Genomic DNA, 15,731 nt, shown 5'->3' on the forward strand with positions numbered 1-15,731 from the left:
CTCCCAAACACAGACACTGTCCCCTTCTTCACCACCACCTCCACCAGGAGGCTGCTCCATGAGTCTACCATCCCCTCCACAAAGGGCCACTCAAGCCCACCCCCCTCACCCCATGCCCTTCAGTTGAGAGGAGTTCTGGAACAAAAGAAGCGTACCCCCTGTGCATTTATGCTACAAAGGTAACTAAATGTCTCCACTGCCTCTACTTTCTCCTGTCCCTCCTCTAAAGCATATCTATTGAGATCCACATGTCTGTCCCTATACACTCCATGATGAAAACTACCAACCACCCTGGCAGTGGCCCTCTGAACCAAAACCATCCTATTTAAATCTCCTTAAAGGTACAGTCTCAAGAGAAGTCACATGAGAAACCAATACAGAGGTACCATCACACTCCCTTTCCTAGTCACATAAACAAGATAGCGAGACACATCAAAGTTTTTTATTGGGGGGGGTTCAAGATGCCAATTTTTAAGACACATAGGACAGCAAGAAATCTTGCACTGGTCCTGAGGAAAACAAGGACAAGGACAGCCTGTCAGCAGAAGTGGTTTAGTCAAGTGCTATGGCAGGGGTTGCACATGATTTGGAAAGATGACAATTAATTTGGGAGGGTGGGGGGTTGGGCACAAATAAGGTTTATATCAGTTTTGCTGTGGGAGCTTGTACACTTAGAAATTAGATCTGATACTTGTCCCTTCCAAACTCAAGCTCAAGTTGAGCTACATAAGGCAATGGTGGGTGAAGTGACTTGCTAAAGGTCACAAAGTGTTAGATAGAAGAAGGAAATTAATCCTGGCTCCCTTCAATCACAATCTGCATATCTAACCACTATGTTACTCCTCTGCTCCATTTCTACACAAGGTGGCAAAGAACCAGAAAGGAAGAATATCTATAAAAATTTATGTTTGGTTTTTTTTTCCTTTGTAATGTTTTTCTCCCATAGTTTTCCGAAATCTTGGATCCGAATTTATGGACTTGAGTATTGTTCTTTATTGAAAATGTGAGGAATTTTTTTTTTCTTTCACCTTTTCTTTCTTCTTGATATCAGGTTTGAGTATGTTATTGATAAACGGATACTTTCCTACACAAGATTTTTGCTTGTAATAAATTTAATAATATGAATAAATAAAAAAATTTAAAAAAAAATTTATGTTTGTTATATAAGACTTAGTAAATGACACGACATCAAGAAAAGGCATATAATAAATTTGATAAATAAATGATGAAATATACAGCCTAAACATGTTACACTTGAGTGATGAAAACATAACATCACAAAATTTACTGTTAAATACTACTTCTGTATGTTCAACTCATTTGGTCAAAATGTCCTATTTCATTTATTACTTTATTTTATAACCCACCTATCTTTACAACAAGGCTCGAAGTCTCATGGTGCCAGGTCACCACATTGAATAGAAACTATTCCCTGGTTTTCAGTAAAACCTCATTCAAATAAAAAATAAGATTTAAAAAAAAAAAAACTATTCCCTGGTGCTCAGATTTGTTTTGCCCTATACATTTTTCTATTATTACTGCACTGGAATAGGATCTTACTCTTCACACAATGCTACTACCTGTGCATTTCAGTTTTGAACAGTAAAAACGAAGTTCCTGTTCCCGTGGAAGCAACAAACTGAAGATGAGTAGAGCAGACTAATAGGGAGCCAGGGTGGTGGGGTAGCTGCCTGACCATGCAGTGGCTATGGCTGGCACAGGGAACGAGGAAGGGTATTTAGCTGGTTACATGGAAAGCGTAGACTTGGGGAGATAGATGATGACACTAGCTGAAGAAAATGTAGCTGGCAAGGCGGGAGAAGAGGCTTGCTGACTTTATGACTGACTTCCTGGGTAATAAGGCTAGATGGGTGGAATAGTGGTCAATTGGAGGACAAGGGAAACAGTGGGATAAATAAGGGAGACTGGTAGGAAAGAGAGGTAAGAGACAAAGAGACTGGGTGAGGAGGAGAGCTGCTAGCTATATTCCAAATTTAGTAAGCTTTCCTTTTTCCTTTGGCCAACCTTCAGTCTTGTGCTCCACTCCCCTACAACTGCCAAGTTACCCATTCCAGGAAGGAGACTTTTTGGACGGTCCTGGTTTTAAACTTATATCCCAAAGTAGTGTAGTATTTGTAGTCCATGATTCTATCCATTGAAATCAGTGCTGCAGGTCCCATATTACATCATAATGAGGTTGACAGAAATCCAGGACCAGCCAAAACATCTCCCTCCTGGAACAGAAAATGACAGCTCTATTCCCTCCTCCCCAAATTAACTTTCATGCCCTAGGGCTGACATTGCGATAATTATACACAGCTTTATTGTATAACCCCCATGACACCCTTTAGAGAACAATCCTATAAAAAAAATGCATAAGACCAATTTCCAAAAAAACATTTACCCTATTTGAAAAATGTACACCCTCATTTTAGGTTAAGTATGCATGGATGGATCTTTCAAGCTAATGTGACATCAGGATCTATTGTTTTTCCTTAATTATAACTGTTTTTTGTGCAACCCCTCAACTGCATTTGATCCCCTAGTTGAGTAGTGATTAACCTGTTTCTATCCCTGTCCCTCTGGGAAAACAGCCCCTTTGACGGATCTGTGGTAGACTTCGGGGGAAGGGGTGCAGAGAGAGGAAAGGGAAGGAGAAGAATCTCTCTCCTCTTCCTCCATCCCAATTCTAACTTCAGTGGCAAATAAGAGGGGAAGGGATAACAATTCCCTGCCACTGGCTCCTAAATTCAAAGAAAATTTGTCAAAGACAGTTTATAACACTAAACAGGTTAGATATCAGTGGCATCAGAGTACATTATTAGGTCATCAAGTATTGGAAAAATTGCTCTAACATTGGTCGTGTTTCTTGCAATATGTTGGGTGCAACCCCACCAAATCAACCAATGTATATTCTTCATGTCTCCTTCTTTAGCATCCAAAACATGCACCAAAACCCTGATGTTAGTTGACAATTGTTCCTTCGCTTTTTAGGCAGAATACAAACAAAACAAAATGGGGTAATATAGAAACAACTAAAATACTAATGTATCCATCATTTAAAACATGAACACAAAATATCTGCAGTCCTGTACAACAAATGGTAGACATTTCTTAAACAAACACAACCAAAGACTTATTAAAGGACTTCTACAACACAGAGCAGACAATATCCCCAGGATTCTATATATCACACTGAGATTTCCACGCAGAAATCAAAGTGTATTCCATGACAATGTGCATAAGCTAATTGGTTAACAAGCTAATAAGCGTTGATAACTGGATGTTAACAACCAATTATCAGAACTAATTGGAATTAGAATTTATGCGCAGAACTGTCTAAGTGTATTCTGTAACGTGATGTGCATAAATTCTAAGTCACCAAGTTGAAAAGTGAGCTTGGCCATGGGCATTTCTAAAACCTATGTATGTTGTTCTAGAATACATGCAGTCCACACATAATTTAGGCGTCGGGATTTACACCAAGTTTTACTTGCGTAACTGCCTGCAACTAAATTTAGTCACGCGGAGCAGCATTTAGCATATTCTACATACCGCACAGAAATTTCAGCTTATTCTATAAAGTACGCCTAAATTAAGGCATACTTCATAGAATATGCTTAGGTGAATTTCATTTCGGTGCAAATTTTTTTAGGCATGATATATAGAATCTAGTCCTATATATCTAAATGCCACAGCAACATGATAGATGGTGCTATAACATAGAGATCAACAAACCCAGGCGCCAGATTGTCATGGTGACTAAAAATCAGACATGGAACCCAGCCCTTTTCATGGGCACCAAAACATTGCTGCCACTTACATCAGCCCCCTTCTGTGATTTGTCCAGCACATCAAAATCACCTGCAGAGTGACAAGAGCTTGTGGTTTCACTGTCGCCATCACCCGGCCTATCTTCAACAATTTTTGTCCGTCCACCCACTCCATTCAGAAAATGAAAGCAGAGGGCAAGTAATTTCCTATCTTTCGGACAATATAGGCATGAATCCCCACTGTCTCTACCTCTTCCTTAGGACTTCATTTCTCCATCTGCCTTGATGATACCTTCCTAGATCCTAACAACATTTGTTGAGGCTTGCTGTAATATATAAGGTGTTTACACCATTAGGGAACCACAAAATAAACAGGTCAACTTAACAGCAATTTTTTTAAGACTCCCCAGGATGCCATGGGAAACTATAGACCTCACAGACTGAGTCAGTGCCAGGCAAAATGGTCAAAACTATACCAAACACAAAATTACAGGAGGAGGAGAAAAATTGTTTTTCTAGTTTATGATTTAAACTTGCAAAAAAAGTTGATTCTTGTCCCTCTTTTATTGATAAATATAGGAGTTGGAATTGCAAGATACCTTAGCTTTTATTCCAACCAGAAAATGTTCTGGCCGCTTCCTCTTCCCAGCTTAATGGAAATGAGTCAGAATGGGTACAGCGAAGGCAAGTGTTATCTTACCAATTTACTATATTTTTTTTACGGTATAAACAAGTGGACACTGGCAGGATTTTCAGAAGGTGTTTACAAAGTCCCTTATGATAGGCCCCTTAGGAAATTAAAGAGTCGTGGGATAGGTGGACTGCAAACTCGCTAAAAAAAAAAACCCAGAAAACAAAGACTGAATGGTCAATTATCCACACAGAAAAGGGTCACTAGAGGAGAGCCACAAGAGTCTGGATTAGCAACTATGCTGTTTAACATATTCATAAAAGATCTGGAGATAGGAGTGATGTGCAAAGTGATTACATTTGTGGACAACACACAATTACTCAAACTTGTTAAAATAACTAAGGATTGTAAGGCAGATTAGGAGACTGGGCATCTAAATGGCAAATGAATGTGAACAAGTGCAAAGTGAAGAACACAGAGAAAGATAATCCTAAATACAAGATGCTGGTTTATGAATTACGAGCCACCACCCAAGAAAAAGATCTTGGGAGTCATTATGGATATGTTCCAACACAGCTACTAAAAAAAAAATCAATTACAAAAATATTAACTAAGTGAAAAGGGATGAAGAACAAGAGAATATCATCATATCTATGAATCCACAACTAGAGTATTATAGTTCTGGTCATCCCATCTCAACATGAATAAAATACAACTGAAAAAGACTCAGAGAGGGGTGACAAAAATGATAAAGAGGATGGAACATTTTTTAGCCTTTTTTAGAGGCTAAAAAGTGGATATTGGTAAGACAGGCTTTTCAGCTTGGAAGAAAGACTACTGACAAAACCTATGATAGACATTTATAAAATTACTGAGTGGAGTAGAACAATCAAATAGAGAATGGTTATTTAACCTATCATACAAAGGCAGCAGAACACCTTTTCAGTTGGAAGCGCCAAAAATAAAATAAATAGAACTCTCCAGCACCCAGCCCTACTTCCAAGCTGTCTAGTACCTGTGGTGTGTTGGGGAAAATATTAAGTGGGTCTTGGCCCCAGTGGGCCACCCCATTCCACTGCCTGTATGTCAAACAATACAAAAACAAGAGGACGCTCCATAAAGTCAATAGCCAGAAGACTATGTATGTTTGATTCCACAGCTTAATTATGTGCTCTATTTAATTAAAAAATAAAAAAGCTGCTACCAGAGGATGTGGTCAAAGTGATCAATACAATGGGATTCAAAAGAGGACCAGCCAAGTTCCTGAAGGCTAAGTCCATTAAAAAAAAACAAAAACAATTATTAGTTAGGTTGCCTGGAATGATCCATTGGTCAACCCGGGAAATGAACTATGGGAAATTGATCTACTTTTGCAATATGCCAAGTACTTGTGACTGGGACTAGCTACTCCTGGAGACAGGATATTGAGCTTAGTAGACCTTGGTCTGATTTTGCTGAAAGTTCAACATTAGTACATGCTTGTACAGCGCATGACACATATACAATCTTAGCATCCCGTGAGGGGAGAAAAGGGCATGCCCTTCGTTACTAACTTTTATTCGATCTCTGCACTCATAGTAAAGGAAGGATTTGTTTCTCCCAGTATTTACACGGTTGTTGTTCGCTCCCCTTCTCTTCCTCCCCGGTACTCACAGGTGACGATGGGTTTGTTCTCCATGGCGTAGCCCACCTGCTTCTCCCCAGCAGCGCTGCCACTCAGAAAGGGAGCTTCCATAAACTGGCGGCAATCAACGACTCTCCATTGTGCGAAGCTCGAGACCGGAGACTCCTAAGACGGGCGGCACTCAAAGCACCGCTACCAACAACACTGGCAGCTTCTTTCTCTGCCGGATTCACTCACTTCCTGCCTGCAATGACAACTTCCGGGTCGTACGAAGAGACCGGCTGTTGCTGAATCCAAGTAACAGGTATAATACAAGCTGCTGCTGCTGCACGCTGCAGAGAACCACATCAACTTGATATAATAAGGTGTGCTAGGTACAGTATTAATGCAGGGGAACGCACAGTAGATATTGCAGTGCTCATTGGATCTACAGTAGTATCTCTGCGCGCAGTTATTACTTTGGAGTGACTATATGCATGTTATTAAGGTTAATAGATGTTTGTTGAGCAAGTCTGGGCCACTGATTCCTCATAGTACCAGCAGCATGTGAGCAGTTACTTATGTGAGGAGAGGGACATAATTATAATTCAGTGGACGCTAACCATCTAAAATTACTACGACTTATCATTTCTATAGCGTTACTAGACGTACGCAGCGCTGTACACTTGAACATGAAGAGACAGTCCCTGCTCGACAGAGCTTACAATCTAATTAGGACAGACAAACAAGAGATAAGGGTATATTAAAGTGAGGATGATAAAATAAGGGTTCTGAACAAGTGAATAAGGGTTAGGAGTCTGGAGTTAGCAGTGGAGGAGAAGGGTGCAGATAAGAGAGGTTTACCCAGTGAACGGAGTTCCCGGGGAGGAATGTAGGGAGAGATGAGAGTGGAGAGGTACTGAGGACATGCAGAGTGAATGCACTTATAGGTCAATAAGAGGAGTTTGAACTGTATGCGAAACGGATAGGAAGCTAGTGAAGTGACTTGAGGAGAGGGCTAATATGAGCATAACGACACTGGCGGAATATTAATCGTGCAGCAGAATTTTGAACAGATTGAAGAGGAGAGAGATGGCTAAGTGAGAGACCTGTGAGAAGCAAGTTGCAATAGTCGAGAGGTGATAAGAGTGTGGATGAGGGTTCTGGTAGTGTGCTCAGAAAGGAAAGGGCAAATTTTGGTGATATTATACAGAAAGAAATGACAGCTTTTAGCAGTCTGCTGAATATGTGCAGAGGAGTCGAAGATGACCCCAAGGTTACGAGTTGATGAGACAGGAAGGATGAGAGTGTTATCCACAGAAATAGAGAATGGGGGAAGAGGAGAGGTTGGTTTAGGGGGAAAGATAAGAAGCTCAGTCTTGGTCATGTTTAGTTTCAGATGGCGCTGAGACATCCAGGCAGCAAGCTCTAGAAGAATGTGTGTAGCTTCGTGCAAGGGGGTTTCTCTGCCTCCACATATCTATTAATTGCCATTGTGCCACAAATTCTTGCAATCTGCGTCTGTCTCTCCTGGCATAACGTATGGTGTGTGAAGAATTATCTAGGCATGGTTGCAATGTGAGGTTGAAATCTCCACCCCCACCCCCCCCAACAGTAATGACCCCTCAACATTCTGCGAGAGAAGACAATCTAGGTCCTCTATGAATTCTCCTTGATTTACATTTGGCCCATACACATTTATCACAGTATAAATCTGTCCCACTAACAAAAAAAACCTAATATATATCTCCCACCCTTATCTCGAACCACTTTTAAAATATTCCAGGGCTTAGACCCATTAAACATTATCATTACTCCCCTACTTTTAGTGTTATCTGTATTAGAGGCAAAATATATAGTGGGGAAGTTTTTATGATGACATAGATATTCATGTTTGAGTTTAAAGTGGGTCTCCTGGGGGGTATTAGATAAGGGGTTTACCACGATACAAAAACAAGTTATTATTCTTGGAAATTGCAGATAGCGTGTAATGTTCATTGTTGTATACTGTTCTATTTTTGTACAAGGATTATGTTAAAGGCAGTACAAAGGGGGGGAAGGGGGAAATTGGGAAGGAAACTGTAACAATAAAACTTGATGATAACGAACGCGGATTAGTGTACATATGACTGACAAAGTTAAAAATTGTTATGTACTTAATCAAATGATTGTGTTAATCTGTGGAATCATCAATAAAAACCTTGAAACATAAAGTGGATCTCCTGTATCAAAGCCACATCCACCCTAAGGCGGAGTAGCTCACGGTACAGGAGCTGCCTCTTCCAGGGAACATTCAAACTTCTGACATTTAAAAGCAAAAGTGTAATTTCAGACATGATGCGTCATTCAGATCCCTTTCTGCTTTTGTCCCCATTGCCTGGCCCTACCATTCCCTTTCTGTATATCTCTGAGATTAATTAAAGCACCTTTCCACCTCCCGTACTCCTCCCAGAACCCCTGCCCTTGATTCCTCGGGTGTTTTTTACTCTGTCCCCCTCCCCTCATATACCCCACCCCCTCCCTTATCCCGCCTAAGTTCTGTAGACTCCCCACTTCTTTTACTGTGGTTAGCCTTTAGAGGAAGTGTCAGCCACATAGCCACCCCAATGACAACCCGCAGGGCTTGATAGGCATTCATTTCATGCCCGGTGTCTCCCTCCCAACATTCACATTGAATTAACTAACATATCATACAATTTCTAAACTATTTCCAACATAACTTGCCAGCCATCTTGCAAATGTGCTGCAGTCTGCATTTTCACTCCGATAGTTCCTCCTTTAAGGGAGCCAATATCCCCAACTGGGCTCTCAGTTTGTACTGTGGCCACTCGGCAAGCCTTTGGGGTCTTGGCGTTAGTCTCGTTTCTTGCCTCTTTACTCTCAGGTGATTCGCACTCCTGATTGTTGCCATTGCAGCCTCTTAGGCCCCTTACCCACTCGCTGCCATTTTGGCGGGGCCACTCGAGTGGGACTTCGCAGTTCAGTTGTTGAAGGGCCTGGTGTTGCTAGTGGAAGCGCCACTCTTGCCTCCACTATGGATTTGACCAGGTGCAGTTTTCCATCCTTATAGAAGGCAAGGGCAAAAGGGTGGCGTCACCTATAGCAAATGCCCATCTCTTGTAACTGGCTTCAATTCTGCTCGGCGCTTCAGCATAGCCATTGCTAGATCCTGATATATCTCCAGTCCATAGGAGTCCCATTGAAAGTTACTACTCTGGCAAGCTGCTTTCATTACTTGTTCTTTCAGTTTGTAATCCTGGAAACATGCCACTTTGTCCTTAAGCAAATTAGCACATGGTGAGCCTATAGCTCTGTGAGCTCTCTCCAGATGGATCTCGCGCAGTTCCATCACCGTTCCGTGAGCGGCCAGTAGGTCATTTACGATCTTTTGGACCGTCTCTTCACTATTTTGGTAAGCTGGGGTGTCGGGGAGGCCTCTAAAGCACAGACTGCGCCGGCGACTCCGGTTTTCCAGGTCCTGTTGCTGATTGGTCTGGAGCTCCCCTATTTGGTGGTCTATGGTATCCAACGCTTCAGAGTGAGTGTCCAGCCACGTCTCTGTCTCTTCCAGGCGAGACCCCATCTCCCGCAGCTCAGCCCTCAGGTCCGCTCCGAGTGCCGCTAGGTCGCCTCGTAATGCTTTTAAATCAGCCCTCATTTCCTGGAGCCATTCTCTCCAATCCACGGATCCTTCAATTCCGCTGTCTCCCGAGTCCGCTAATGGGGGCTGGGGATCTGCAGCTGTCTGTTGCTCCCCTCGCTCCTGTTGCCGCTGCGAATCTGCCTCCATTTTGTTTTTCCCTCGTGGTGTGTTCCCATCCGGGAAGGCGACGCGAGCAAGATCCGCCGCCCCCTGCCTTGCTGTCATCAGGCGAAAATGCTCCTCCACGCTTACACTATCCGCTACTCGTTTGTTCGGCAGTTTAGGCTCGCTTGGATCGGGCACGTTGCTGATTTACTCCACGGGTTATCCGGAGCTTCTCTTTCAGGTGACCATTTCATCCGCTGATGTCACTTCCTCCATGCTTATGGAATCTTTCTAATGCATGATGCCATGCGTCAAATCCATCATCAATGAATGAAGCCTCAGCTTTTGTAGCAAACAGTATTAAACCTTTACTTTTTGCATCTTGACAAGTCTTGCAAAACGCCTTTTCTTTTATCTTGCAGTAAGTGAGCCAACTGAAATTGGACATCCACTTTTCTTGAAATGAGCGACCTTTGTTGGATTTTGCACCACTAGTGCTGGGTCTCTCATCTTCATCCAACTCTTCAGTAGTTTGTTTTCTGTTATTTTGATTAGCTCTAGATGCTGGGAGTATATGCTGTTCCATTTCTTTTCCTACTGCGATCCAAATTACAAATTTATCCATTTTAGCTGTCTTATCTACAATCAAGATCAAGTTGTACTTTATGGATGTGCTGCTGCAGAAAGTGGGTATTTCTGTAGCTGGAAGAAAAAATATGAGTTGCAATGACATCTCTCCAGCTGCTTAACAATCAATGTGGTAGGTTGCTATCCCATTAATTTTGAAAGATTTTCTGTGGTACCCCCCCCCCCCCCCAACAGAAATAATGTGATTATATATGATATAAATAAAATATCATGATGTTACTGAAAAACTGGAGTAATTTCAGTTTTGTGAAATAGATACTTATCAACATTTTAGAAGCTGTTTAGCCATTTAGCTTGCACACCATTGCTTAATCCTGAGACATTACTACAGCTACACCATCAAAGTACTGTCACCTTGCTAAGACATCTTTAACAGTATACACCAAACCTGGGCAAAGACACACTCAAAACATTGCCATACCATAATAGCACTAACTGCCTGAAATCAATTATAAAGGCAAAATAACTGAACTAGAAACCTCAAGAAGTTAACTAAAATGGAAAACATCAGAGATGTGCATTTCCAATTAATTTGGAATAAACACAGTTTATATCTAATTGTTCAACCACCCTTAGAATTCTCCTATGGGTTTAAAAATCAAAACCATGTGCATGCAAGGGCTGGATAAATGAATTAAAACAAAGTTTTTAAAGTAAATGCCCTGCCTGCCTTAATATGTAATACTTGGCACATTTAGACTGCCTCTGGACAGAAATTCTGCAGGAAGATCCTACCTCATTATTCAATATCTCTCTGTGAAACAGCAGTAATAAAAAAAGGCAAGTGCATTTTTTTATAATAACCATTGCATTCCATAAAACAAAAAGGAGCAAGTTCCCACATGCAGAGCACTGCATCAATGACTTTTTGGTCGGGATATGATGTGATATGATTCTTATCCTGTTAAAGCCTACTTATTAGTAGTAGTTCAAAACAGGTAACAAGCAAATTAAAACAACTTAAAAGATTAAGACAAATCTTTTGAACACATAAGTCTTTAGATTCTTATGGAGAAATAACTGAAAGAACTTTGAAGTTCAATAGGGAGAGATAAGCCAAAAGTGAGGGGCCTGATAACAAAAAGTGAGGGGCCTGATAACAAAAAGAAGCTTCCAGAATCTTTTTATATCTATTGTTTAAAAATTAAGGTAAAATTAAGCAGAACGGATCTCTTTCAGGATTCCATGAATAGAAGGCAAAGAAATGAATCCAAAAGGATAGTCTGGACTGGAGATGTACTATTTATCAGTCAAACATTTTAAAAATTATATAGACCGTCACCAACTTAAATAAAACTCGAGATTGAAAAGGAAGCCAACGAAGAGAAATATGAATTAACAATTATTACACTGCAGCAGTAGTAGCTGCCAGATTTTTTGAGACCATGAAGACTACATTTATCGGCAGTCACAGACAGAATAAGACTTTGGAATTTAAAAGCTTACTTTAAAGTAAATAAAGTTATAAACAGTCAACAAGTGCTTTTTGGCCTGAAAATAAACCACCTCTTGACCCCACCCGACAGCAGCGCGGAGGAGGGAAAAGTAAAAGTTACCTTGCTTCTTGACTTCAGCTTTTTAACGTCATCTGGCGCTGGGCTGGCACCTTTTCCTGAACCTTTATGGCTCGCTCTCTGAGTCTCTGCCCTTCTTCAATGTTCCATCCGGGCCGCTGGTAAGCACACACCTTCGGGCTTCGGCGCTCCCGAGCTCACCCTCTGCAGCATCCCGCCTATGTGGGACAGGAAACTGTTTACTGCACACTGCCGGCGGGCTGGAAGTTGGAACAATGAAGGACAGCTGTGCAGGGCGGGCCATGGCAGGGAACTAAACGGTCAACGCCATGGTACATGCAGGGACTGGAGCGGGAGCTGGCCCAGGAGGACATGCACTCGCGCGAGGCATCACCGGCCAACCACTGCCTATGTTCGGGCTTCGGCAATGGCGGCTCTGGAAGCTCCTCTGTGCTCTGCCTCTGTTGCAGCATGATGATCATCCTGCCTATGCGGGACCGGAAACTGTAACGGAGCCAGAGCAGGAAAAGCTTCCGATGGCGAAGGCAGTGTGCTTACTGCACTGACACGGAGAGTCCGGAACATTGAAGGAGCGGACGGATGGACAGCACAGCGGTGCAGCAGGGCAAGGAGTCGGGACGGTGCAGGGAGCAGGACCGGACGGGAGGAACTTTATGCCCACGTCATGTTGTCACGTGCCACTGCCAAATTATTGGGGGTGATTGAGCACCCACGGAGTCGGCGCCTATGGCTACTGCAGCTACAAAGGTAATGATAGTCTATGCTCCAGCCCAGCTTCCCTCCTCTCATGTTCCCTTTCAGGGGTAGATACAGACTATAATTTGTTTTGGGTCCATCACTTACTTCTCTGTCTAATAAGGCCTCTAAAGCCTGAAGAACCTAGTCATAGTGTGGGCCCTCTTGCTTAGTTTGAGGCCCCACAAGAGGAGAGTGTATATCATAAAGACCATGAAAAGGTGCAAACCATACATATTTCTAATATTGCTAGTTTGCTTTTCTTGAGCTGAGAACAGAATTATAATTGTGCTTTTTCTGAAAAATACCTAAGGCTGTAGAAATTTGTAGTTTGACATTTTGGCCCTGTGCTAACTTGTGATAAGTTACTGGTCAGCAACTAAAAGCCAGAGACTCCTATGATTAAGGATGCCTGCTGTACCCAGATAAACAATCAGAAGGAGAAGTAAGAGGGTGTGGGTAAAAACTATAGCCCTTACAAGAGGGTGAAGGGGCTAGAATGATGACTGTGCATACCAAGGACATAGGTCACCCATATCAAATGAAAATGTATGCTTATTTTATTTTTATTTTATTTATTGCATTTGTATCCCACATTTTCCCACCTCTTTGCAGGCTCAATTATGTGCATAAGAGGCCCTAACTGCCAATATGATAAGGGAATAAAATGATAGACTTTGATGGAACATGAGACGTCATAACAGGAAACAGAATATTCTGGAAAGATGCATATTCATTAGGTAGGAAGGGTAATTACAATTAAAATAATGAAGAAAGGAAGAAAAAAGTATTTAAGAAGAAACAGAACTGAGGATGGAGAGTCTCAGTGTGTCCACTAGGAGGTGGACATATTGACAGCTCTCAGGGAAAACTCTGTTTTTATTTGCTACATATTATACTGTATTGGAAGTTTATTTGTTACTATTTCAATAATTACTGATTGGTTTCTTTGACAATTTGAATAAACATTTATTATGTCTAATACTTATTTAGTAGCCAGAGTTTTTCTTGCCTGGAATTCTGCCTGGGGGAGTAAAGATGTACTCTTTCAGGTTACTTCTGTCCCAGAGGCAAGACAAGTATACAGTAGCTTGAGAAAGGAAGGAGATGTTAGATGAGAAAGGGAGGAGATGCTGGACCACAGGAGCCCCTTGCCTCGCCTACCCCAATCCCCCCCCCCCCCCATGCCAACCCAGACAGCTCAGTACAACTCCTCGCTTTTTGGCCTAGATTTTGAGGAGGATTAGGATATAGGATCTGTGCTCAGGGCCCTGGCTATCTAATTTATGATTAAATCTTTATTTCCTCATACCCTTGAGATAATTTGTACAACAGGCTGCATTATTCCTAGGGCTGCTGTTCAAAACTAAAAAGAAGTTATCATAGGAGTTGCACACCCAGTATTGTGCACAAAACACTCAAGCATCGGTGCTAATGCCTGTTCTAAACATTGCCACAAATTATACTGAAATGTATTCAACTGAATGCTAATGAAGTCAGTTAGTATTCCTTCCCAATGCACAAACGTGTTGTAATGCAAGGAAGGAAATGAAAGCCTATACTGCCAAAAATCTACCAGCCGCTCAAGGACAGTGTAGGTAGTTTTCAGGAATAGATTTCTTGTCAGTTTTTCACATTGCTCTGCCTTTTTCTAAGATTTATTTTGCAAGCAGAAGGAAGCCTGTGCAAGTCTGAGTGCTGCTAATGAGAACCAATTATGTGTGCAAATCAGAGCAAAATAAAAAGCGAAAGCAACATCGGTGACTAATTTCTTGAAAGGCTCATATTTAAGCATAGAAAAACAAAGTGCAATTAATTTTTTAAAGGCTCATATTTAAAATAAATCGCAGCACAGCACCAATGCATGCATGCAGACACGAGCCACGCTTACTGCAAACACTTTGTGCACATATGCCAGGCACAGTCTTCCCCTTGCTTTTGGTTTGTTAGCACCAATTAACTGCACATATCATTTGCATAAGGTTTCTTCCAAGCATGACTTTGCAATTTTTTTTTCTTTTTGCATTCCTTTTCTGCATTATGGGCTTTGCGTTATGCTCTTTTGCACTGGGCTTTCAGCATTGGCCTCCTAATGAGCAGATACTAATGTGATCATCACAGTGTACATGTACTATAATTACTGGATCCTAAAATTTCTTTTCTGTGACAGTATGCCTGGATTACTATTGTAACCAATTGTTTTCTAACTTTGCAAAGTTTCCATTCCCTATTTCCAAAGATAACACAATTAGAAAATGGCCAGACAACACGTGCAGAAAAAAAATGTTTATTTTTTTTTAATATCTTATTTATTAATACCAATCTTGCGTTGAAGACTTTACAATCACAATGTTTACCGTGATTTCAATAAAACAAATACCAAGTCAACCAGCTTACATAACCGTTCTGATAGATTTTTCTTTTTCCCCCCTCTCTCCCCCCCCCCCCCCCCCCCGCTTCAGGAATTCAGCACTCTGCTTCTTGTCACTGTTGTCAAAGTGTCCCAAAAACGGAGCCCGTGTTATACAAAATTTGTCCCCTTTTTTGAGGCCAAGTCCGTGACATTCCTGCGTTCCATTGAACACATTTGTATCATTAGTGAACGCCACTGCGCTACTGTGGGATTTTCAGATGAAAGCTAGACTTGCAATATCACCTTTTTCCCCATCAGAACTGTCCTCTGCATGAATGCTTCCGCTCCAGCCGGTACCTGTCCTTGCAAAGTAAGCCTGTTGAATAATTGCTTTGGGCAGTGATACCATTTTATTTTCCACATTTCCGACACATGTACCGCTATATTGTTCCAAAACCCGTGGATCTTCTGGCAGGCCCAAAACATATGTCCCAGATGCGCGTTTGCTATTCCACATTTTAGACAAGCATCCGTTTCTCTTAACGTTGCCTGATAGTCTCTGTGTGTAGATATGTAAAGACGCAATATGAACTTGTATTGAGTTTCCCACCAGTTCACATTCTCAGTTAGTTTGTACATCCTCATGAGACTTGTTTCCAAGTGCTCCTCTGTGACCTGCACTTCCAGCTCTGCACTCCACTGTTG

At 41.7% G+C, this 15,731-nt stretch overlaps 1 protein-coding gene across 2 annotated transcripts in view; it reads right to left on the reverse strand.

Moving 5' to 3' along the window:
• TRAPPC10 (trafficking protein particle complex 10) overlaps positions 1-6,243 on the reverse strand; it is a 485,548-nt gene extending 479,305 nt beyond the window's left edge. Inside the window, exon 1 of one of the 2 annotated variants that reach the window (XM_030203762.1) lies at positions 6,058-6,243. In XM_030203762.1, the coding sequence (XP_030059622.1) occupies positions 6,058-6,139 (82 nt within the window). In that variant the 5' untranslated portion in view covers positions 6,140-6,243. The other variant, XM_030203763.1, reaches the window with a different exon arrangement.
• Positions 6,244-15,731: the final 9,488 nt, after the last annotated feature.

The sequence above is a fragment of the Microcaecilia unicolor genome, chromosome 5 (genome assembly GCF_901765095.1).
Source record: "Microcaecilia unicolor chromosome 5, aMicUni1.1, whole genome shotgun sequence".
NCBI classification, from domain to species: domain Eukaryota; kingdom Metazoa; phylum Chordata; class Amphibia; order Gymnophiona; family Siphonopidae; genus Microcaecilia; species Microcaecilia unicolor.